Genomic DNA, 26602 nt, shown 5'->3' with positions numbered 1-26602 from the left:
CAAACAAATGAACAAACTAACAAACAAAAGCAAAACTGATCTGCACAAGCTGAAGCTAGACAAAGTTTCAGCATGGAGAGGGTTTGTGGGCTTGAAGCTGGACTCCTGGCTGAGTAGCTATAGGCAATTGGTAGCTGACAGGAGAGGGAGAGCTCACCTTATTCAAAGGTGTGGCCACTGGTAAGTCATTCTCACTCTAGTGGATAACCATTCATCTAAGAATCTATGAGTAGCAAAACTGGACTTGCTGACTTTTAAAAACAGAACACAAAGTTAGTTGAGTGATGGATCTGGGAGGAGTTGGGGATGGACTGAGTAGGATCAAAATGTATCATATGAACCTTTTAAAAGTTATTGCAAAGAGAAGAGAGTAGGGTGTAAATAAGGTGACACACATGGCATGCGTGAAGCATGACGAAGTGAGATGAACCTCAGGAATTGCCTTGAGCAATGGCAGATAGGAGTCAAAGCTGGGAGCGCCAGCCCATGTGTCTTGAGACTTCATTCTGCTGCCTAGACAGGAACACAGCTTTTCACTTCTGTTTTCAGGATGGTTGACTCATTTTTCTTTGAAAAATTTTATTCATGCATATAATGTATTTTGATCACATCAAATCTGGGACAAGAGCCCATTGCTGGGGAGGCCTTAGACTCTGGGTAAGAACTAGCTACTACATTTTGTTATGAGACACAGCATCAAACTGCTTTCTAAGCACTCACCTTTACTGGCATAGATTGCTGCAGCTCTGAGCCCCAATCAAAGGACATTCTTTTTGTAGTGATCCAAGCTTGAGACAAAGACCCCAAACTGTTCAAATCTCTGAGAATAAGTGAACATTGAGTGTTTGGTTTTAAAGAGAACACCTATACTATACCTCCTTTCAATAAGGAACCGTTTTCCTTCCTTTTGTATATAAATGTTTTGTCTGATGTGTGTCTGTATACCATGTGCATGCCTAGTGCATAGGGAGGTTAACAGAGGATGTTGGAATCACTGGAACTGGGTTTACACATAGTTATGCGTGGTTATGTACGCACTGAAAATTTTGCCTGTGTCCTCTTTAAAAGCACTCAGTGCTCTTGAACTCTGAGCCATCTCTTCAGCTCTTTTTTTTTTCTTCATTTCCAGTCCTTTAGTGTGCCTTAAAATTTTTACCTGTGTGTGTGTGTGTGTGTGTGTGTGTGTGTGTGTGTGCATGCATGCTCATAGAATGGAGATCACATTATCTTTTCAATGGAGACATCTATGTTTTTAAATGTTCATTGATATATATTGAGCACTATCTTTATGCCTTTTCTTTTAAAAACATTCAAGAATAATCAAAACAATCTTAGCTTTCCCCACCATGTTTTCGTTCCTTATATAACATTAAATTACTGTCTAATGCCTTTTCACTTTCCTTCTGAAGCACTCCCTTTGTCATTTCTTGCATTATTATGCAAAGTAGATTCTAGAGCTCATGGGAAAAACAATGCCCTGGAAATAAGTGTTGGGGAAAAAGAGTTTATCAGCAGCTGAGGAAAAAGACGAGTTTATCAGTAGCTGAGGAAAAAGACGAGTTTATCAGTGGCTGAGGAACTGGGCCTATAAACTGACTTCTCGACTTCCAGGAGCTGAGAAGAAGCAGAGACAGGATGAGGAAATTGGGAGAGACATGGAGTGGATAATAAAGGGGAGGGGTAGACATGTGCTTCTTGAGAATAAGTGATGTCTTCAAGGAACCAAGGTTTTGGTTCTTAGACTCTTCCTGAAACGATGGCTGTTAGGTAAATTTAGCCTTGAAAAAAATAAAGACGGTAGGACAATCTCGCTCAAATTAATCTTGTAGTATAGCTTTGAACAAAACACTTATCAGATGATTAGCATATATGCCTGTGTAGAGGAAAGAACCTGAGCTAAAGGTTGAGGCAATGAAGGGGACAGGTACACTGTGCAAGCAGAGACACCAAACATGGGGGTTTGAATGAAAATGACCTCCGAAAGCTCGTGGGTTTGAATGATTGATCCCTAGTATGTAGAACTTTGTGGGGAAGAGTAGGTGGTGTAACCTTGTTGAGGAAGATGTGTTTAGTTTAAAGGCCAGCAAGATTCTAATATAGCCCTCTCTGCATTGTGCCTGTAGATCAGGATGTGAACTCTCAGCTACTGCTCCAGTGGCATGCCTACCTGCCTTGATGCTCCGCACCATGACGGTCATGGACTCTAACTCTCCAAAACCACAAGCAAGCCCAAATAGTAATTTTCTTTTATAAGTTTCTTTGGTCATGGTGTCTCTCTACAGCAATAGAAAAGTAACTAAAAAGTTGGTTCCAGAAGTCAGGGATTGCTGGGATCTGCTTGTCCTTGTTGGCTTCTGGAGGAATAAGTGTTACCTTGTGGCTTTGGAACAGAGAAAAGTGTTTGGATGATATAAGCTTGACTTAATGATCCACATTAGGAGGAGTGTGGAAGACAGTAGTGCTGAGAGCCATGTGGACTTTGGAGGTCTGCATCATCTATCTAGTCTTGGAAATATGTTAATTTCTCTGTCATTAGCACTATGCTTTTCAATCACTTCAAACATGCTTATGGATGACTGGGCTTGCATGATCACTGGTGGAAGCAGGCAGGAACTGATACTCAGCAAACCTACGTTCAGTCACTGCTCTTTACTTTGGGAGCTGTGTTTCCCAGGCTCCACTCCATCTGGACTCCATAGGCATGTAGGCAGAATAAGTGTGGGGGATTTTTGGGAGATCTGGAGAAAGAGCATCATCAGTCTCATCAGCCCCACCAGTGTGGATCGGAAAGAATGTGATTAGTGCTTAAAACTGTGATTAAAATTGGATGTGAGTCTCAAGAGGCATGAATCAGAGCTGTCCAAGGTTTCCTTTCTCAAAGTGTTAATGACAGCTTTTTCACAATGACTTTCTTTGGATTTCCAGAGCTACAGAAACAGTGAATTACAAGTCTGGCTTCCTTTCCTGGCACACCTTTTGGATAAAGAATTGACATGACTGTCTTGACAAGTTACAAGGATCTTTATCACTGCTGTGCTTTTTCATTAGTAGGAAACCTATTTCCTTGGTGGATGATTTAGAATTAAATTTGCCTGCAGCAAAATGCTGTGGTAAGGGTAATTTTTTCTTCCAGTGGAATCGTGTGGAGATTCAGTTGGCAAATGAGTGTACTCCTTTACTTCGGACAATTTTACAACCAAGATAAACCCCAGTTTTAGTGGAATAGAATTGGATTCAAGTAAAGAAGCTGTACGTCCCAAAGGGGTTCTGAGTGAGTACCTTGATGTTTATATGTGGGACACTTGATTTCCTGGGTCCACCCAAGTGAGCAAGTGTGGGGCTGCGGGGAAGAGGTGGCGATCACTTGATCTTTTCTGTTTTCTTGTCCATAAATTGTTATCTTACTACTACCAGATATTTTGGTTCCAATGTTATGGGAAGTGTGGCACATGTTCTGGGCCAGAAATCTGGCAGGGAGCTGGGAGCTGGGAGCCGGGAGCCGGGAGCCGGGAGCCACCTACTGCCTCTGGTGGATACCTGGGTGCCGGGGACTCTGGACCTGTTCTGTCATATTGAGTTTCCTGCTAATCAAGTCCCCTAGCTTTGACTTGATTCAGCAAAGGGAGGACATAAGCAAGGAAGGAAAATACACTTTTTTCATCTTTTGTCCTATTCCTACCTTGTTCAGCACATCTAGTAGCAAGTGAAACTCCATCTCCTTAGACCCCAGCCACAACGACCATCGCTTCCGTTCTACGCTTCATCAGTGAGCCTTCCCTGGGTTCTCCATATCCCTTTCTTTTTCTCTTCTTATTCACTTCCTGTTCTTCCCATCCCTTTTGTATCTTTGCATTTCCCATTGTCATCAATCTGTCTAAGTGTATCTTCTCAATCAACGATGTAAACAATTCTTCATCTTAAAGTCCCTTGATTTTAAATACTTTGTATGATTTCACTTATGTAAAGGTAATTGCAGTTATAATTGGTATTTTGATAGAAATATCTTTGTAAATTTTTATTGTAACAGAACTTAAATAACATATATAGGGTGGGGGAATATTAGACAGTGGTAAAGCACTAGCCTAAGATACGTGAATTCCTTGGTGTTAACCTTGGTACCACAGGGCAATAGGAAAGAATAATATAATTTGTAGACAAAAAATACAATTATTAAATGCTTAAAATCTTCCTGGTCACTTCAAGCCAGTATAATCAAAAGTAGTGGCATCTATTCTGTAAGGGACAGATTTGCAGGATTTTAATTTATGTTTTTTTTTTTTTTAAAAAAATTTACTTTCACTTCTTATTGAGTTTCATGGCTGAAGTGATGGATATATCATGTTTTACTAAAACACCCATGGCTTGGTAAGATCTCTTAGGATTTGCACAGTTACTGAAACATGGTAAATGTGGAGTATATCCAGAGTTTAAAACTCTCAAAATTTTAAGTCTCACATGGACATTAAAGCCAGGAATCTCAATGTAATTTAAGAGCACATAGAGAACTAAATTGGCCTGTTAAAAACACCTTGGGAGTCTTGAGGCTCTGGGATACTAAAACAAGTATAGAGAAAGAACATTATAGCGACTCCCATTGCTCTGTGTATAGTGGCCACTGGTGTGCTTTCTACCACTTCAATTACACGAGAAGACCCCTGACTTGGACTTTACTTTGTTTCCTCTCTGATCATATCCAGTAACAACTTACCACCCTAGATGATAACAATCATAACACATCAAACGACCAGAACCATCCATCCCAACTTAAGAGATGAATTCCTGCTGAATTGGGGTGAAGAATTCCTGTTTGGGGCTCACAGAAAAAAATGTTTAGTCTTAAAAACACTAGCTGTAGCATTTGTTACCCAGTCTCTGTGTGATCCTTAAACCAATGTTTGCCCTTTCCAGGGCAGCTATGATAATCTTGGAAGCCCTTGTGTTTCATTGTAACCAAAATCTTCTTGTTCTCTTCTACAATAACACTCTCCAGTGTCAATGTATCTGCTACTTTGAGCTCTGAATATTTCTTTTAGCCTTACAATTGTTTTTTTGGAAATGGCATCAGGTATTTTGATTCTTGAAAGTTCTAGCTATGATTTGCTTATGATTTTGGCATGATGCTACTGGGAATTAATACCAATTATTTTTCTTATCTAGTCAGCTACCAGGGCTCCTCAGGTTTCCAATGATCTGATTGCTATCTTACATTAAGTCTTTACATTTTCAAATGCCAAGAACTCTATTAATGACTGTCTGATTTCAGGGTCTGATATGGCTCTATTTGCAGCTGACTCCAGTTTCTGTAAGAAGTTAGTAAAGGCTTCTGTAGGATCTTAATTTCTATGTTATCAACACTATGTTCTCCTTCAATTGCTTTAAGAATGCTGATGGCTGTCTGGACCGCCATGACCACTGGAGCAAAACAGGCTGCTGGTGGGGATGGATGAGAGGAGCTGGTTTTCAGCAATGCTATTTCTTTCACACTGCCTCCTTACTCTGGACTTGTGTTTCTCAGGCTCTACTTCCTCTTGTTTTGGAATGCATTCTGTCTAGGTAGTACAAGAGTGTGGGGTGACTGGGAGTTCTGGAGAAAGAACAGGGCTGTCTCATCGGCCCTCAGTGAGGATTAATGACTTGGACAAGTGAATTTGGATGTGAGTCTGTAGTGGAATTACCAGAGCTGTCCACTGTTTCCTTTTTCAGTGTTTTAATGGCAGCTTATGATCATTTTTCAAAAACAGTTTTGATTTTCTGAGTCATATAAACATGATGAATTGCAAGTCTCACTTCGATTCCTGGCACTCCTTTATGATAAAGAATTGTGGGCTGCCTGGAGAAGTTCCAGAGACCTTTATCACTGCTATGCTTTTTGGTCAACAGGCCACTACCTGCCTGGTTTGTGACTATTTAGAATTTAGATTTTGCCTGCTGCAAGTATACAGTGTTAAGAGGAATTGGTTCTTCTAGCTGAACTGGATGGGGATTCCATTTGCAAGCCAGAGTACTGCTTTGTTTCAGATAACTTCCATAGCAAAGATAAATAGTGCTTTTAGTGGAATAGAAATAGGAGGTAGGACTTCATTGCAAAAGGCTTTTCTACAATTGGTATAAATATAAGCTAAGTGTGGATCCCCAATTTCCATGGTGAGAACTTAAGCCCTGAAACATAAAACAGGGAGTAGGATGCTTGGACAAAATGTTTTTGGGAGGGAGTTCCAGAAAGAGTCTGTCCAGTGTGGGATGAGTGCTAACTTGAGTTATAAAGGTCTGTTCTAACAGCATGGCAGGAGAGGAAAGGTCTGAAGCTCAAAGCTCCTTGGTGGAGGGGGGGCAAACATCAATAGGTCATGGCTCTAGGTACAAGAGTCCTAAGGCAGCATGGGAAATTCTTCTGGAAAAATTTTCAATGATGTCTTGCATGCTCAGCTGTTAACTTGGTCATCATCTATGGCTAGGACATCAGAAGGCAGTTGTGTCTCCATTTATTCTAAGCTGAGTGTATCCAGTGAGGCATGAGTCAACATTTTAGCAGTCTGCTCTTAGAGAACTATTATTATTGCAAGGTTCTTATGGGCAGTACTAACTTTTAAATGGTTCTTTATATTACAATAATACAGATGCCATTGGAAGTCCTTTTTAGAGGCTGTTCTCTTAAGTGAAAGAACTTCTAAAAAACGGGATAAAGCGAATTCAGAGACATTTGTGCTCCTCTCCTTGGCTATGAGAGTATTGCAATAATAGTTCCAAAGAAATTAGAATTTCTCCAGGGATATCATGCTGGAAGAAGGAAGAGTGACTGTCTTTTGGCAGAGATTTTACACAATTTGGACAACTTGTCAGATCATTTTATAGGAAAGAATGAAGCCATGACAATGGTGATGGGTGGCGCAACACCTTGACCTAGGATGGCTTAACTATGGACAGTTGTGGCCAACTATACAATCATAAACTCTGTGTTTAAGTCTCTGAATACAGGCACTCATGTGCCATGTGTTCATGAAACATGACAGATGAGTGCTAGATAGGAGAAAGAGAAAGAGAGAGAGAGAAAGAGAGAGAGAGAGAGAGAGAGAGAGAGAGAGAGAGAGAGAGAGAGAGGTAGAGAGAGACAGAGAGAGAGAGAGAAGTAGAGAGAGACAGAGAGAGGCAGAGAGACAGAGAGAGACAGAGAGAGACAGAGAGAGACAGAGAGAGACAGAGAGAGACACACACAGAGAGACAGACTGTCTCTCCTCATTCTTCCTAATGCAATTCCACTGAATGAACCTGATTTCCATCCTTCCTTGTGTCTTTAATTGAACTATGAGAATGGGTGGCTAATCCTGGCTTGATAGGGCTGTCATTCTCCAAGAACATTTGCGAGGGTCAGTCTCTTTCTCCTTGGTTGAATACTTCTGTTCTAAGGTAGTGTGTGTTTCTCCTATTCTGCAATTGACAGTTAGTAAGAACAAAGGGTGACAAAGAGGGTAGCATGTCTTGCTGATCTGAGGCAATGGGGGTACTCTAGGTGGATTGACTGTATTTCTGACCTCATTTAACAAACCCCAGGTACAATTCAGGCAGACAGACTAGAACCTGCACCTTTGATGTATCCATTGGTCCAGCCTCTCTTTCCATTCAGATAGTGTTAAGATTTTAGTGAAGTTCTGTAATGTGCTGTTTACCTCCTGTATGCTCATTTTACCCCCTAGCTTGATGGGGCAGAAGACATGGCATTGGAGAAGTGATTTGGTGAAACCATGTGGGTTTAGACACAATGATCTCATACAGCAGGGCACCCACCCAATAGGTAAGCATTCAATATTCTGTCTCCTCCCATTGCATTTTCCTTGTGGAATTTTCTGAGCTGCATTACCCAGGTCAGTTAGTGTGATAGGAACAACCTATCAGGTCTGAGCGTAGTGACAAGATATAAAAGTGTAACCAAGAGGAGCAAAACTCTAGGACATGCACAGAAGACAGTTACAGCTGACTTGATAAGTAGAGAAGTTGCATTTTAGGTTCAAGGACGTCAGTCCTAACAGGACCTTCCTGTGTCTTGCTGTGAGGAGGTAGCAGGAGGAGGGTGAAACTGCCTAGTAAGGAGCAGATGGAAAATAACAGTCCTGTAGTGAGAATCAGGAGGCCTCAAGCTTCTCACCCATCTCGAAGAGACAAGTGACACACCTTCTCCCAGCTTATGATTCACTTTTGTCTGCTTCCTGCTCATTTCTGGGCACCAGCACAGTAGGATGCTCTAGTGAGCTCCTCCACAGTGTGTCAGGAGAGTCAACCAGACTACACAGTGGTGTGTTGGGGACACCAGGTTTTTTTTCATTTCTTACAAACAACGCGATTGCCGTTAGACATAAGTTAATATGGGATACATCAGAGAATAGCAGTGTAATCACTCCAGAATCTTACCATTTGTGGTGAAGATCATATCTCTGTGGGTTGGATCATCTCACGTTGTAATATTGCCTCCTGGTGAATCACAGAAAAAGGGTGCTTATTGCGTCTCCCACACAATGGTTTAATTCTCACATGCCTAGTTCTATCCCTTCCAAAGCACCCAGATGGGCTCCTTGCCAAAATGCATGGTAGAACTGGGCATTGGTCTAGGTAGTTTCCTAGTGCACTGAATATTCATCTAGACTTTTCCATAGCAGAACATGTCATCATTGTAACTAAAATCTGAGCCCCTGGGCCATGGATTCTCATGAACAGATTCCAGTAAAGACATTTCTTATTTCTTGAGAGGCAGAATCATTATTGGTTTTTAAAAATGATATTTATTTACTTACTTGTATGCCAGGGTAAGTAAGTGGAGGTATGTGTATGAGAGTCAGCTCTCTCTTTCCATCATGTAGGTTCTGAGAATTGAACTCAGGTCATCCAGCGTAGTAGCATGTGTCTTTACCCACTGAGCCATCTTGACAGCCCAGAGTTATCACTTTATACTGATACACGAGTTCAAGGTTTTGGTTTGCATTCACAAGTCAGAAAACAGAAGCATTTGACCATGTCTGTCTATGTGCTTGACCAGACTTGGGGACCTAACTAGCCTTTAGCAATCTTCTGGAATCAAGTTCCACTTAACTGAAGATATTTGTATCCCTTGTTTCAGAGTGTGCTGAGATCCATCATTACCAATTACAATCAATTTGAAAGCGAGAAATATAGCTTGCTTCCTGACATCAGGAGTTGACCTGGCCTCCCAGCAAGGCCTGCGGTTCACAGAGCATGGCATCAGGCCACTCTATGACTCTGATGGATACAACCAACTGTCAGGCAGTTCCATAGTTATGCCTTCACATGGACAAGAATGTTAGCAGTGTCCAAACCACAACTAGGAGCAAACATCCCTCCATCTGTGCTAACACTGCTGATCCCTAGTAACTCTGGGCACTTAAGCCTCCTCTCACTCTATACAGCAGTTACTAAGACACTGTATCAGTCAGCTTGAGTTGCCATAACAAATTACACAGCCTCACACAGCAGGCAACAGACACATTCTGACAGTTCTGAGATGCCAGAGACCAACTTGCCTGCTGTTGTGTGTGTGACTTTCCTGGGGGAGTTGTGCCACAAACATGTACTCACCCTACACAAGGAACCGAGAGTTTACAGTAACAGTTTAACAACAGTACAGCTTTTTCAGCCAATCAGTTTATTTGGGTTGTAAGGACGAGAGTGCGGGCAAGGGGTTACTAACAGGGTAGGGAAGACGCAAAGGCAAAGCTGTATTACTAAAAAGCCCAGCCCAGCCCAGCCTGGGGACTACTCACAGGAGCTATAGCTTTGGAGTTCACTGCAGAACTTGTCTGGTCTGAGAGTCTTTTCTCTCAGCCACAGTTTGCTGCTTCTATAATCTTGACGGGGTCCTGTGGGTAATGATGCTTTTCCTTTTCCTAGACAGACGTGTGACTTTTATTCAGGTCTGGAGCCCCCTGAGCATGCAGGAGGGACATATGTCCCGCAGCTTGAATTTTCATGAGGGCCCCATGCCTGACTTGCATGACTTGCCTCCTCTGTGGACTTGGGCTCCGATATATTTATCTTTAGTTGCATCGAAATATGATACTTTTAGAAGTTATGGGGGAATATTCTAATACATGCTTAAGTAAAGAATATTCAAATGAGCATTGTAATGAGACACATATATCTCTGCACTCCAATGCTTCAGGTGTCCATTCTTCAAGTAAGAATATTCAGGAACTGGTGCTCGCAGGAAGAAAGCAGACTCTCAAGGCTGTCCAGGGAAGAAGAATTAGAGTTGAGATACTCAAAATATAGTCTAACACACGTGACCAGAAGGACGATGTGTGTGTGTGTGTGTGTGTGTGTGTGTGTGTGTGTATTGGGGGTTGACACAAGGGTGACATGAGAGTCAAAGTGAGGGTGACAGAGCATGTGAATCTACTAAAACACATTGTTTGAAAATGCCAAAATGTACACTGGCTTAGAAAATAAAAATGAGAAACACAACAAGCTGTGGTGTGTGTGTGTGTGTGTGTGTGTGTGTGTGTGTGTGTATGTGTGTGTATGTATGTGTGTGTGTGAGAGAGAGACCCACCAGTGCTATTTTGATAAATGTTCATGCTGTCAAAAGTTCTTTTTTAATTTACTTAACTTTTTTATTATTGGATATGTTATTTACATTTCAAATATGATCCTCTTTCCCAGTTTCCCCTCCACAACCCTCCCCCATACCATCCCCCTCTTTCAGCTTCTATGAGGGCGCTTCCCCACCCACCTAGCCACTCTCTCCTCACTGCCCTGTCATTCCCCTACACTGGGGCATTAAGCCTTCATAGGAACAAGGGCCTTCACTTTTTAATCTTCTTTTATGTGTGTGGGTGTTTTGCTCTCATAACCCAGTGCACAATGCATATGCAGTGCCTACAGAGGCCAGCAGAGGGCAACCTTGGACTGGAGTTATAGACAGTTGGGAGCATTGTGTGTGTATCTCAGATTATTTGGAAGAAAGATGGGTGCTCCTAACTATGGAGGCTTCTATTACTCAAATTACCTTCTTAATATTTTTCTTTATACCCATACATCTCTGCTGTCAACCTCGATGATGGATGTTTCTTTTTGCAGTAGGTAACGGTAGTTAGAGGCTATTCACTGGTCCACATGCTGAAAGCAAGTGAGTTCCCAGCTGTGGATGGATCATCTGCTTCAACATCCCCAGCCAAGGCTCAGGGAGCACATTGGAGCAGTGTGTAGTAAGAATGTAAGAGGTTAGGGAGGAGAGCCATGAAATGCTGGCTTCCAGACATGACATGGCTGAAGCATACATTATCTCATAGCAACTGTGATTGCCTGCACAAGACCTCCTACACAAGTTCAAATCAGTCAAAATTCCAGTGTATATGGAGATATGGATGTGCTTGGGGCACCACCCCAGGCTGAGAGGCTATTGACAGTGGAAGTGCCCTGTGGAAGGGACAACATTTTCCCCCTCTTTGGCAATATGGCATAGGTTATACTGCTCATGCCCTGGTAGCTAATTCAGTAGGGCCCCATGAGTCTTGCCAACTCCCATGGTTGGCTGTTGATAGACCTGGTATTCCACAGACAACTGAAGTAAGACTGAGCTTGCCAACAGCCTGGTCTCTTTGGAATGTTTCCTGAGCCTTAGAAGAAGCTATACAAATATTGTGTTTACAACCCAGCACTAAGCTTTCATCTTGGTTGGTGATTGATAGACCCTCAAGCCTACCTGGGTACCACCTCCTCCTCTAAGAGAAAGCTCTTCAATATCTTCTCCATGAAAAAATCTCTTTGCTACAGAGGAGAAAGCAAATTGAAGAATCAGGGAAGGGAATGAATAAAAGAGCCCAAGAGTTTGTTAGCAACAAGAGTAGGGGGCAAGGGTTTTCTTAAAGGGATATACCCACACATCCCCATTCTCCATTTTCATATCTAACCCTACACACTGACAGGAAGAGGGTACTCACCATTCACAGTCCCTGGAGATAGGGGATGAATTGCAATGGGATCTCTCTCCCTGAACTTTCAGCTTGACAACAAATTTCTTCTTGGGGCTATAGGAATCAGGACAGCAGAGCTCAAAGCAGGGCCAGTAGATGCAGTTAGAGCCACAGTAGTTAGTCTGATGAAAGGGCAGGATGGTGTCTTGAACGCAACACTTCTTTGAGGGGTTGTAAGTTCTGCCATCACACTTGGGTTTGCACGGCCATGAGCCACGGCCTGAGAAAGTCGGGGAATTTCGAGCTCCTGTAACTCCTTCAACTATAAACAGGAGTACTGCAATAAGGACAGCACCTGAGAAATATTGAGAGAGAGAGAGATATTGAAAGAGAGAGAGAGAGAGAGAGAGAGAGAGAGAGAGAGAGAGAGAGAGAGAGAGAGAGAGAGAGAGAGAGGAGAGAGAGAGAGAGAGAGAGAGAGAGAGAGAGAGAGAGAGAGGAGAGAGAGAGAGTTAGAATGTGCACAGCAGCTGGTAATGATTGGAAGCAAGGACACATCACCAGTTTCTCGGTGGCCAGTGATGACTCTAAATGGATTTTTGAGATGGATTCTGGATGTGGTGTGGGCTGATACATAGGAAATACAGAATGCTGGGAAGAGGAGGAAGTTTCTGAAGTCTGCAAGTAGAAAGAAAGATTCCACTTGGAAATGCTAGGTCTATGGTTTTGACGGAGACCCTGGGAACTGACCAGGAAAGACAGGATTATTTTGAAGTTCAGAGGTGCCTTAGAGCTGCAACAATTGTTAGACATGATTTTGTCTGGACTCTCCTTCCAGACACCACGATCCTGATCAGGCTGCAGTGTAGTGGATGGAAGAGAAAAAGAGCAGAGTTTGTTTCCAACTGAAGCTGTTATAGCAAGCTTGAAAACACTGAAGACCTTGATGTAGACTGAGCACAGAGTGTGTAGAGGGAAGCCTTGATAGCTCCAGAGTGAGATGCTCAGTTAGCTATTAGGCAATAGCTAGTGCTTGGAAGTTCTTTATGTGTAGGTGAGGGATACTGGCAGTGTTTCCAGTGCATGCACCACACACACACACACACACACACACACACAGACAGGTTGGCAGGCACACAAACACATATAGAGTGAGGGGAGAATGAGGATGTGAAAAGAGGTCTGGGGACATTATGGAATTAGGTCTTCCCACCTTTACATGGGTTTTGCCAATGGAACTTAGGCCATAAAGCTTGCTTATAATCACTTTTATGTGCTAAGCCCTCTCAACAGCCCAATGTTTAATAAATATGTAAAAAGGAAACCTTTCTATGTTCCCATTCACTCGTGTGAGTATGTGTGAGGACATTCCAGAAGTGTGGAGTTCAGAGGAAAATCTCGGGTGTTGGCTTTTACTTCCTCCCTTGTTTGAGATATGGTCTCCTGTTCCTTGCTGTGCATTCCAGGCTGCTGGCTCTCAAGCTTCTCGAAGATGCTCTCAGTCTTTTCATGGGAGTCCTGGGAGTAGACTACAGTTTTGGCCTTATATGGGTTCTGAGAATTTAACTCAGGCATTCATACTTAGACAACAAACATTTTACACACTGAACTATCTCTTTAGCACCAGAGCCGCACTTAAAAGTTCCAGAGTAGAATTTTATTGAATCTGGAACTGAATTAGAGGCCCTTTGGTCAGCTAATTGTTGTTTATGATTTACTGGATCCATTCTTACCAGGAGCTGTGTGGCTTCTCCTGTGTTCTGAGGTGTTGGGATCCACCCCCCTCAGTGACTCATAATGACTTACATAAAGTTCAAGAACATTGGGACATTAATAGTTATAGTGTTTGATTTTTCCATGGCAGAATAACTTGCCTGAGGCTTGGTAGTTTTCACAATCAGACTGTGAATTCTGGTTCAAGGTTATAGAGGCTGGAAAGTCACAGGTCACACAGCAGCCTTTAGACAGGACTGTGTTTCTTCAGCTCCATGTGGATATTTTGGAAAGAGAGGTCATGAGAGGCAACATGCTTTTTTTCCAAAACACTGTTAAGGTGACTACTAGGCGAGAATGGGATCTCTGTCATTGCTGCCATGCACTGACATCATTTCCTGTAAAATGGCTCTGTCTCCATGCTCTAAAACAATTTATAGGTGCTACCCTGAGTCACTCTAGCATTGATCAATTAAGATTTTATGGCATAAACATTTAGGGACACACTGAAAACCATGTAGTAGTCAAAAAACCATTAGAGTGTTTTTTAACCTATATGATACTTGGATGACCTGCAATGATCTGCCTAAAGTAATCTAAGGGGCTAGAGAGATGGCTCAGTGGAGTCAGAACCTGTTTTGTAGGCAGGAGGACATGAAAATGAATCCACAGGACCTATGGAAAAGACCAGGCATGACCCTGCACATCTATAACCCAGGATTTGGAATAGAGACACAAGGATCTGAAGAGCTTGCCGGCCAGTTAGAGTAATCCAAACAGTGAACTTCTCTGGGCTCACTGAGAGATCTTGTCTCAAAGCAACAGAAAAAGACACTCATTATCTTGCCTCACATCTATGTGCACTCACATGGGCACTCAAACTCACACAACTCATAAACATACAACACATACACACAACCAGCAACAATAATAATCAACAATTGTCAAAAATCATCTAGATGAAGTAAGATTTGGTCAGATCTAGCCATGGGTGACTTGGGTGATATTCCTGTAGAATGAGAGATGAAATAGAGGAGAGTGATGGGGTGAGTGAGGGAAAGAGGGAGGGAAGAGAAGGGAAGGGAAGGGAAGGGATGGAAAGAGTAGATGAGATGGACCAGCACATGGTCACCCGTTGGTGAAATGTTAGGGTGCAAACACAGCCAGACTCTATCCATGATACCTCTTCCCTCAAGCCCTTGCTATATAGTAGGATCCTCACTTGTACATAGACCTTGCAGTGATGAAGGTGAGCGGCCAAGCTTCATGCCTAGGACTGTGAAACTCATGACCCTCTGATTCTGGGAGGCTCAGGACTCCAGGCCACAGTGCTGACAGACACATCTGGGATGTGATGCTGGGGCCACAGAGATTGGTGTCACCCAAGGGTAGAGATGGCATCCTTGTCTCTGCTATGCTCCCCCACTCCAGGCACTGTTTTGATAATTAATAGACGGCTATCTGAAGAATAATGATGGCTTGTACCTTTAATTCCAGCACTCTGGGGCTGAAGTAAGAATATCTCTGTGAATTTGAAGCCAAGGTGGTCTAAATAGAAATTTCCAGGACACTCAGGGGTACATGGTGAGACTCTGTCTCAAATAAATAGATGATAAAGAGAAAGAAAGAAAAAGAAAGATAGCTAGATAGAGATTATCTATCATCTATCTATCTATCTATCTATCTATCTATCTATCTATCTATCTATCTATCTATCTATCTATTCAGACAGAATTCAGGGATAAAAGATGGATGCTAAACACCCATATCTCCTTGGGGTGCTGAATACTTACAAGATTTTCTGATCTTCATGTTTCTGGATAGGCTGTGTTGTTGTAAGTGGTGAAGTTGTGGAAGAATGATCATCTGAGACTATGAGCCGTGGCTGACACACACATGATATTTATACCTTATAGGCAATGATACTCTTGGATGGGTGGAGTTCAAAGTGCTACAGAACAGAAAAGAAGACAAAAGAGTCAAACAGGTAATCATACCCTAGAACATTCCATTGAGTGACTGCTGACTGTAAGGGGAGTTGCTGATACTAAGGTCTAGCTCCTAATTGGTTTTTGACTTGTCAGTAAAGAAGACTGAGGGCCAATTGCTGGAGGGAAGGTACCAAGGGGAAAAAAAGACATGCAGGGAAAGGGAGAGAGAGGCTTTTGGAATGAGAAGCACCGCTGCAATCATTCAATAGGGACAAAGGGGAGCTGGGAGGGGCCAGAGCGCAGCAGCTCCTGGGCAAGCCAGGTCAGTGCTGGTGGCTCTGGTCCAGCTAAGCCTGTGGAACAAAGGGAGCTGGGAGTGGGCTGGTAGTGCAGCAGCTCCTGAAAAAAGGCAGTAGTGTGAGTTCTAAAAGTGCACACAACAGCTGACTATCTTCTGGATTTCAGTTTGGAAAGGATATCACACCTGGAGATATTCCCTTTTATTTGTGTACAGACAACATCCATTTGTGTACAGAGAACATCCATTCTTTCTGCCTTCTTCATGTGTTTCATCCTGGAAATCTCAAGGTTTCATCCTACCTGTAGTTTGGTTCTGAATTCAGAATTCTGCTGTTTAAAATGAGAAAGCGCTTGCTTAGCACATGTAAAGCCCTAATCCTGCTCCAAGTAGTGCATCATGTTTTGAAAACTAAACTCTAAGTGAGCCAAAGAATCACTAGTTTTTGAAACTCCTGTTATAGATCATTATTTAAGTTCATAATTTCCATTAAATAACTCTGAAGACTTTTAATTGAAAAAAAAAGTATTTTGCAGTGCTGAGAATTGAGTTCAGGGCTTTGGTCTTCTACCACTAAGCTGTATCCATAAAATGTCAACAATATAGTCATGTAAACCAAACCTAAAAGGTGATACTGCCAGTTGCCATACTAATGTGTGTGGAAGAATTCTCACAAAGCTTCATCCTTAGAAGAAAAGAATGGATCCAGGGAGAAGGAGATTCAGTCTTCTCTAAGGATGAATACTGATAGGCCAGTCAATGCAAAGATTCATCCATAAACACTTATGAGCAACACTAAGTTAACTCAGCAGCAGATATATATATATATATATATATATATATATATATATATATATATATATATATATATATATATATATATATATGTATGTGTGTATATATATATATATATATATATATATATATGAATTATGATTAGAAAATAAAGGCCATGTGGTGGTAGCCATGCAGCATCTACAGGGTACAGCATACTAGTGACTCACTAATGGGATTCTACTGTGGAAAAGCCCATAGAAGCCCCTGGAATTCTACTGTGGCAAGGCCCAAGGAAACCTTTTCCCACTTAGCAAGGACCTGTGATAAATTTGGTGGCTTCTGTGCTTATTACCCAGATTGTGTGTGCTACAAACTTGCTTTCACTATGCTGTCTATACTCAAAGGGATAATTAGTTTTGCTTTCTCAATCATGGGCAAGGCAGGGAGTACACAGGCTAAAAGCCCTGAGGATGAGTCTATGTTTTTCTCAATATGCTTTTCAGGGATTAAACCATCCTCTCTTTGCCTTTATTGATTGTCAATGTGACCATTAATCCTGGGTATTTTGGGACATGTAATCATTTCCTTAGAGAAATAGCTACAGTCATGCTGTGTAAGTCTGTAGCAGTTGTAGAGAGTGGTAGGTCCTACTTGCATAACTGTTCTGAGGAAGCTATGTCTGATCAACAGAGACTTAAAATGGGGGAGTTTATGTCTGATCAATAGAGACTTGAAAATGGCTCTTAGAAAGATGATATCAGGAGTTGATAGGTACATGTCAGGAAAGGTTTGTTGGTACAATGAACACATCTGTATGCAATTAAAGAAGTATTGTGGCAGAGGGGAGCTAATTGGTGACAAGGTTTATACCCACAAATATTTAATTTATCTTTCACCTTGCATAACTATGTAACCACATTTGCCACTAGCTGGGTATGTACCCACGATTATAGGACATGCCTTTATTTTTGACTTGCTGAAATTGTGCACTACAGTGCAAAATAAGGTTAGAGGATAATTGACCCAATGGGAGGGGGAAAGGAGGAAGGAATACTGTTTGGGTCTTTTTATAATGATGGAGCTTTTTTAAAAATCCTGAGGTTATAATTTCTTTTAATAAAATAATCAAATGAGCAGGATTATGACTGTATAAATAAGGATGGCTTGAGCTATTCAGGGCCATTTGCTTGAAGGTCAACAGGTAGTCAATGTCTTCACTTTTGCTGATGCTCCTTCCCCATCTCAGAACCTGAACCTTGCAGTTGGAGCTGGTCTCCAGCAGACTAGCACCCAAGTAGGGACTTGAAGATGGTAGGTAAATATTGGGATTGAGGTGGATAGAATTCTGTATAAGAGTGCTTCAGACTCACCAGCAGTACCCCTGATTTGAGGGAAAGGCATAGAATCAAGAACTTGAGAAGACTTGTGCCCTGCCTTTCAGAATAGGACAGTATGAATCAAAGGAAATTATATAAGAACTTGAGAAGTACTGTGCTCTGTCCTTCAGAATAGGACAGTATCAATCAATGGAAACTATGCACTATGCAGATATCATAAGACATATAGTCAAATAAAGGTCTTAACATTTCTACTAGTCAAGTTTTAGAGTTTTTATAATTTGTTCAGAAAATTTTCCCTTATTTTCCTACTGAGGGAACTTTTGATTTAGATGTTTGGGAAAGAGTTGATTGATATTGGGGCTTGGTACTCAGAACCTGGGAATATTACCACTTTTGCATTGTAGGGTCTGGTTCACACCTCTATGACTTCTGCTAAGGAGGAAGCCTCTTTGGCTCCTGAATTTTATGCAGAGTTGCCAAAAGAAATCCTTAACAATTCTTTGAGGGTGTCTGTTCCTCCTTCCATGTCTCTCCCTAAATTCTACCTTCTCAAAGAAGAAACTGGGGATGATGAGGAGGGACAGGGTGAACTTCTCGATCCTGGAGATGCCTTTGATTTAGAGGAAGAGGCAGTTTGGTAGCATAATCCAGATTGGCCTCCTTTAGGGAGAGATAACAAACAGAGACACCAAAGGTTAAATTTAAATCTCCTCTGAGAGCAATAGGATTTTGGAGAGTCAATGCTGATTATGGCCCCTTACTGAAGAAAAATTACAGGCAGCCTCTCAACTAGTAGAGGAACAACTTAAGGCAAGTTACACTGAGTTTTCAAATAGTCCCAAGAATAAGACTATTTTTGTAATCAAGAAAAAGCCTAGAAAATGGAGTTTATTACAAGATCTAAGTAAAATTAATGGTACTGTACAGGACATGGGAACCTTATAACTGGGGCTTTCTTCTCCTGTAGCAATCCCCAAAGATGATAATATTATTGCTATTGATCTTTAAGGCTGCTTTTTTATTATTCCCCTGTCACCCAAAGGTAGACAGATACTTGCCTTTACCCTACATTCACCTATTTTTTCTAGACCCCATGTCAGTTATCAATGAAAAATTCTCCTTTAAAGGATGAAAATAGTCCTACTTTATGTCAAAAATTTGTGGATATGGCCCTGCTTCAAATTAGAAAAGATCTCAAGAACATATCCTTGTTATATTATTTGGATAGATGGAAGATTGTGCCTTCTTACAAGAGGTTCTCCAACATCTTATAATAGTGCTTAATAAATTTGGACTTAAGGTGGCTCCAGAAAAATACTGATTCAATGCCCATATCTTACTTATAAAGGAGAGAGAGTGGCTTTGTCACCTCTCAGCCTTTGTAGATCAGAATAGACAAGTTGCTACAGAACTCCAAATAGACTAACCAGAAAAGAAATTCCTCCTGACACATAATAATCAAAATACCAAATACACTAAACAAAGAAAGAATTTTAAAGGCAGTAAGGGAAAAAGGTCAAGTAACATATAAAGGCAGGCCTATCAGAATTACACCAGACTTCTCACCAGAGACTATGAAAGCTAGAAGATACTGGGCAGATGTCGTACAGACTCTACAAGGACAAATACCAGTCCAGGCTACTATATCCAGCAAAACTCTCAATTACCATAGATGGAGAAACCAAGATTCCATGACAAAACAAAATTTATACAATATCTTTCCACAAATCCAGCCCTACAAAGGATAATAGATGGAAAACATCAACACAAGGAGCAAAACTATATCCTAGAAGAAGAAAGAAGGTAATCTTTCAACAAATCCACACAAACCTAATTACACCTCTTACAACAAAAACAACAGTGACAATTACTTTTTCTTAATATGTTAATATGAAAATTAATATTACCTACATATCCTAATCGATTGAAATCCAATAATATGAGGAATTAGAAATTTGTTGATTATCATTCAATGGTTTCTCTAATTTGGTAATTGGAGAAATATTTCCAACATTGTACAATCTGTATACACTGTCAGTTTTTTGTTTGTGACAGTGTCTGGCTGTGTATAACTTAAGGGTCTTGAAATCTTGCTTCTCCTATCTCAGCCTCTCTATTGTATTGTTGTTTAGTAGTATTTTTTATTTCATGTCTTTATATTATATTATGGTTTTCAGAGCAGCTTACATATTTCAAAAGTATTTATATACCAAAAAGAAACATAGACAATTAGCTAGGGAGGTTGCTTTTAAGAGAACAACAAAGAGTGAGACTGAATGCTTTGCTTGACATTTGTAATTCTTGTATCAAGTTTGAAGAAGAGGACTTTATAAGTTACTCTTTCTCTGAGATGAATGCTTTTCCAAATTATCACAGCTAATGAACCAAAATCTTACCCTCACCTAATGTCTGTGCCACCCTCCAAGCAGAACCATTGTTCATTGAAACAGTTGGCGAATGACTTTATGGATAGACCATCTTAATACACACACTATTTCTTAAATGAATGTAACCTTTTCTCTGTGGGTTGAGAATAAAGTCACTCACTCAAGTCAAATATCTTTGACCATAGCAGGAAGTCTGTATCCAAAAATTGAGCCTATAATTCATTTCTTGGTGCAGCAGAACTATCAACTCTCAGCTTAGCTACGATGGAGGTAAAATCCTTTGGTGATGTGAGGGTCATTGAAGTACAGCCTTATTACAGTGAAATTCATTGCCTAAAAATTGTTCTTATTTTGGGCTTGTACCACAGTAAGAGCCAAAATTTTAAACTATACTAAATACAAAACAAACAAACAAAAAGACTTTATATATTTATGTTCATTTAAAAAAATACTAGTAGTGATGTATTATTTTGAAATATACAGTTAATATGTTTGGAGTTATTTAAAATTTATATTGAGAAAAATGTATTTTCACTATTGCTGTAGATGAGCATCTACATAAGTTTTTAAAACTGATTGTTTTATATCAAACAACTTTTATAATACTTATTTTTATTGTTATAATATTTTGTAAATTTTAAGGAATACCTGGGAGGAGTGGGGGTACAAAAGGGAAACAAGAATATGATTTAATTCTATTTACTTAAAATATGATATTAAATGTTAACAAATTCAGATAAATTGAAATCATGTAACTTTTCTCATTGTAATGCAATAAAAGTTTAAAAAAAAAGAATAGACAGGCTGCAGACCTTAAATGGCTTTCAGACTGTTAGGAGATATTAATTGGTCAGATCCTATTTGAAATTAGCCACTTCCTAAATTAGGTCTCTGCTTGATGTACTTAGTGGTGATTCTGGGCCTAGGTCACAAGGACTCTTACCTTTGAAGCTTAAGAGGCACTAAGGGTAATAGATATGGAACCTGAAGTGGTCACTTCTGGTAGCCAGACAGGAACCCCAGTGGAGGGATAAGGACATCAACCTACCCATAAAACTTTTGATTCAAAATTTGTCCTATTTACAAGTAATGCAGGGACAAAGATGGAGCAGAGACTGAGGGAATAGCCAACCAATAACTGGCCCAACTTGAGACCCATCTCATGGGGAAGCACTAGTCCCTGACACTATCAATGATACTCTGTTATGCTTGCAGACAAGAGCCCAGCATACCTGTTAGAGTCTCTACCCAGCAGCTAACTCAGACAGATGCACACATCCACAACCATACACTGGACAGAGCTTGATGAGTCTTATGGAAGAGTTGGGGAAATGATTGAGAGCCCTGGGGGGAGGATAGGAACTCCACAGGAAAACCAAGAGAATCAACTAACCTGGATCCTTGGGGGCTCTCAGATACTTAACCACCAGCCAAAGAACATACACAGGCTGGATCTAGGCTCACTGGACATATATGGCAGATATGCAGCTCAGTCTTCATGTGGGTCCCCCCAACAACTGGAGCAGGGGCTGTCCCTAAAGCTGTTGTCTCTTTGTGGATCCAGTTCTTCTAACTGGGCTGCCTTGTCTGCCTCATTGGAAAGAGGGTGCGTCTAGCCCCGAAGAGACATGATGGAATACCCAGGGGGGCCTCTACCCTCTTAGAGGAGATGGGGAGGGAAGATGGGGATAGGGGCTGGTTGGGTGCCACCACCGGGCAGTGGGGAAATAAAAGGGATAGGAGGGAAACTTGTTGTCCTCCAGAGCTCCTGTACTCTGGGCGGACGAACTCGGGAGACTGTAACGTGTTCTCCACACTGCCCAGGTAGTGCAGAGGGGACAATCCTGGGGGTCCCTGGACCTCATGGAGGCCAAGGACGACAGGTTCTAGCTCCTGGGCATCACAGACACCATTGGGCACCTCAGAAGAGCTGAGAATGAGGCAGGGGCTCCAGGGTGGCAGTGGCCTTGGGCAGAAAGGAGAAAAGGGGTGGGGAGGGGAAGAAGCCACCTGGTGATTCAGGCAGGAGTGGGCATGGAGTGAGAATCCTTGGTCCAGTCTCACGGCTGGAGCTGGGAGACTTTCCTGTAGTAGATTAACAAATGGCAAATGGCAAATGCAAGAATCTTGCCAACAGAAACCAAGACTACTTGGCATCATCAGAACCCAGTACTCTCACCACAGCAAGTCCTGGATCCCCAACACACTGTGAAAACAAGATTCAGATCTAAAATCATATCTTATGATGCTGATAGAGGAATTTAAGAAGGACACAAATAACTCCCTTAAAGAAATACAGGAGAACACAGGTAAATAGGTACAAGCCCTTCAAGAGGAAACACAAAAATCCCTTAAAGAATTACAGGAAAGCACAACCAAACAGGTGAAGGAATTGAACAAAACCTTCCAGGATCTAAAAATGGAAGTAGAACCAATTAAGAAATCAAAAAGAGAGACGACCCTGGAGATAGAAAACCTAGGAAAGAAGTCAGGAGCCATAGAGGCAAGCATCTCCAACAGAATACAAGAGATAGAAAAGAGAATCTTAGGTGGATAACATACCATAGAAAATGTTGACACAACAGTCAAAGAAAATGCAAACTGCAAAAAAGATCCTAAACCAAAACATCCAGGAAATCCAGGACACAATGAGAAGACCAAACCTAATGATAATAGATTATAGAAAAGTGTGAAGATTTCCAACTTAAAAGGCCAGTAAATATCTTCAACAAAATTATAGTATAAAACTTCCCTAACCTAAAGAAAGAGATGCCCACGAACATACAAGAAGCCTACAAAATCCCAAATAGTTTGGACCAGAAAAGAAATTCCTCCTGTCACATCATAATCAAAACACTAAATGCACAAAACAAAGAAAGGACATTAAAAGCAGTGAGGGAAAAAGGTCAAGTAACATATAAAGGCAGGCCTATCAGAATTATACCAGACTTCTTTCCAGAAACTATGAAAGCCAGAAGATCCTGTGCTGATGTCATAAAGACAATAAGAGAATACAAATGCCAGCAAAGGCTACTATACCCAGCAAAAATCTCAATTATCATAGATGGAGAAACCAAGGTATTCCATGACAAAACCATATTTACACAATATCTTTCCACAAATCAAGCCCTTTAAAGGATAATAAATGGAAAACTCCAACACAAGGAAGGAAACTACATCCTAGAAAAAGCAAGAAAGTAATCTTTCAACAAAACTAAAAGAAGACAGCCATATGAACAGAATTCCAACTCTAACAACAAAAATAACAGGAAGCAACAATTGCTTTTCCTTAATATCTCTTAGTATCAATGGACTCAATTTCCCAATAAAAAGACAGACTAACAGACTGGCTATGTAAACAGGACCCAACATTTTATTGCATACATACAGGAAACCCACCTCAGTGACAAAGACAAACACTACCTCAGAGTAAAAGGTGGAAAACAATTTTCCAAGCAAATGGTCCCAAGAAACAAGCTAGAGTAGCCATTCTAATATTGAATAAAAAAGACTTTTGATAAAAAAGATAAGGAGGGACACTTCATATTCATCAAAGATAAAATCTACCAAGATGAACTCTCAGTTCTGAATTTCTATGCTCCAAATGCAAGGGCATCTACATTCATAAAAGAAACTTTACTAAAGATCAAAGCACTCATTGCACCACACACAATAATAGTGGGAGACTTTAACACTGTACTCTCTGCAATGGGCAGATCATGGAAAAAGAAATTAAACAGAGACACAGTGAAACTAACAGAAGTTATGAAACAATTGGATTTAACAGATATCTATAGAACATTTTATCCTAAAACAAAAGGGTATACCTTCTTCTCAGCACTTCGTGGTACCTTCTCCAAAATTGACCATATAATCAGTCACAAAACAGGCCTCAACAAATACAAGGAGATTGAAACAATTCCTTGTATCCTATCAGATCACCATGGTCTAAGGCTGGTCCTTAATAACAACATAAACAATAGAAATCCCACATACACATGAAGCCAAACAACACTGTACTCAATGATAACTTGGTCAAGGAAGAAATAAGGAAAGAAATTAAAGATTTTTTATAGAGTTTAATGAAAATGAAGCCACAACATACCCAATCTTATGGGATCCAATGAAAGCAGTGCTAAGAGGAAAACTCATAGCTCTGAGTGCCTCCAAAAAGAAACTGGAGAGAGCAAAAACTAGCAGTTTGACAGCACATCTGAAAGCTCTAGAACAAAAAGAAGCAAATTTGCTCAGGAGGAGTAGATGGCAGGAAATAAGCAAACTCAGAGCTGAAAACAACTAAGTGGAAACAAAAAGAACTATACAAAAGAATCAATCAAAGCAGGAGTGGGTTCTTTGAGAAAATCAACAAATAGATAAACCCTTAACTAGACTAACTAGAGGGCACAGAGACATTATCCTATTTAACAGAATCAGAAATGAAAAGGGAAACTGAGGAAAAACAAAAAATCATGTAATCCTACTACAAAAGCCTATACTCAACAAAACTGGAAAACCTGGACGAAATGGACAATTTTCTAGACAGATATCAGGTACCAAAGTTAAATCAAGATTAGATAAACAGTCTAAACAGTCCCATATCCCCTAAAGAAATAGAAACAGTCATTAGTAGTCTCACAACCAAAAAAACCAAAAAGCCCAGGACCAGATGGGTTTAGTGTAGAATTTTATCAGAACTTTAAAAAAGACTTAATACCAATACTCCTCAAACTATTCCACAAAATAGAAACAGAAGGTACTCTTCCCAATTCGTTCTATGAAGTCACCATTACTCTGATACCTAAACCACAGAAAGACGTAACAAACAAAGGAGACTTCAGACCAATTTCCCTTATGAATATTGATGCAAAATTACTCAATAAAATTCTCATAAACTGAATCTAAGAACACATCAAAACAATCAACCATCACAATCAAGTAGGCTTCATCCCAGGGATGAAGGGATGGCTCAATATACAGAAATTTATCAATGTGATCCACTATATAAACAAACTCAAAGGAAAAAAACCATATGATCACCTCATTAGATGCTGAGAAAGCATTTGACAAAATTCAACATCCTTCTTGTTAAAAGTCTTCGAAAGATCAGGAATTCAAGGCCCATGCTTAAACATAGTAAAAGAAATATTGAAAACAATGAAAACATACAGCAAACCAGTAGCCAACATCAAAAGAAATAGAGAGAAACTTAAAGCAATCCTACTAAAATCAGAGACTAGACAAGGCCGCCCTTTCTCTCCCTATCTATTCAATATTGTACTTGAAGTCCTAGTCAGAGCAATTAGACAACAAAAGGAGACCAAAGGGTTACAAATTAGAAAGGAAGAAGTCAAATGATCACTATTTGCACATGATATGATAGTATAGTTAAGTGACCCCAAAAATTCCACCAAAGAGTTCCTAAAGCTGATAAACAACTTCAGCAAAGTAGCTGGATATAAAATTAACTCAAGCAAATCAGTGGCCTTCCTCTACACAAAGGATAAACAGACGGAGAAAGAAATTAGGGAAACAACACCCTTCACAATAGTCGCAAATAATATAAAATACCTTGGTGTGACTCTAACTAAGCAAGTAAAAGATCTGTATTACAAGAACTTCAAGTCTCTGAAGAAGGAAATCAAAGAAATCTCAGAAGATGGAAAGATCTCCCATGCTCATGGATTGACAGGATTAATATAGTAAAAATGGCCATCTTTCCGAAAGCAATCTACAGATTCAATGCAATCCCCATCAAAATTCCAACTCAATTCTTCACAGACTTGGAAAGAGCAATTTGCAAATTCATCTGGAATAACAAAACCTAGGATAGCAAAAACTATTCTCAACAATAAAAGAATCTCTGGTGGAATCACCATCCCTGACCTTAAGCTGTACTACAGAGCAATTGTGATAAAAACTGCATGGTATTGGTACAGTGACAGGCAGTTAGATCAATGGAATAGAATTGAGGACCCAGAACTGAGCCCACACACCTATGGTCAATTGATCTTTGACAAAGGAGCTAAAACTATCCAGTGGAAAAAAGACAGCATTTTCAACAAATGGTGTTGGCTCAACTGGCAGTCAGCATATAGAAGAATGCAAATTGATCCATTCTTTTTTTTTTAATTTTATTGCATTATGATGAAAAAAGTTACATGATTTCAATCTATCTGAATTTGTTAACATTTAAAGACATATTTTAATTAAATAGAATTGAATCACATTCTTGTTTCCC

General features: G+C 40.5%; 1 protein-coding gene and 1 long non-coding RNA gene across 2 annotated transcripts in view; one reads left to right on the top strand and one right to left on the bottom strand.

The window, feature by feature from the left end:
* The first annotated feature begins 3162 nt into the window (after window positions 1–3162).
* Window positions 3163–26602, top strand: part of LOC116101723 — a 91913-nt gene continuing 68473 nt past the window's right edge. Inside the window, exons 1-3 of the long non-coding RNA XR_004122905.1 lie at window positions 3163–3271; window positions 7692–7789; window positions 15548–15618. This is a non-coding gene — a long non-coding RNA (uncharacterized LOC116101723). The remainder of the gene's footprint in view (window positions 3272–7691; window positions 7790–15547; window positions 15619–26602) is intronic.
* LOC116101720 (insulin growth factor-like family member) lies at window positions 9639–15511 on the bottom strand. The gene is made up of 4 exons (XM_031385498.1): window positions 15425–15511; window positions 11946–12273; window positions 11708–11772; window positions 9639–10231 (listed from the first exon to the last, which is right to left on the bottom strand). The coding sequence occupies exons 1-3, from the start codon at window positions 15495–15497 to the stop codon at window positions 11742–11744; spliced, it is 432 nt and encodes a 143-aa protein (XP_031241358.1). The 5' UTR covers window positions 15498–15511; the 3' UTR covers window positions 9639–10231; window positions 11708–11741.

Source organism: Mastomys coucha, unplaced genomic scaffold, assembly GCF_008632895.1.
Source record: "Mastomys coucha isolate ucsf_1 unplaced genomic scaffold, UCSF_Mcou_1 pScaffold21, whole genome shotgun sequence".
NCBI classification, from domain to species: domain Eukaryota; kingdom Metazoa; phylum Chordata; class Mammalia; order Rodentia; family Muridae; genus Mastomys; species Mastomys coucha.
This window is presented reverse-complemented; position numbering and strand designations above follow the sequence as displayed.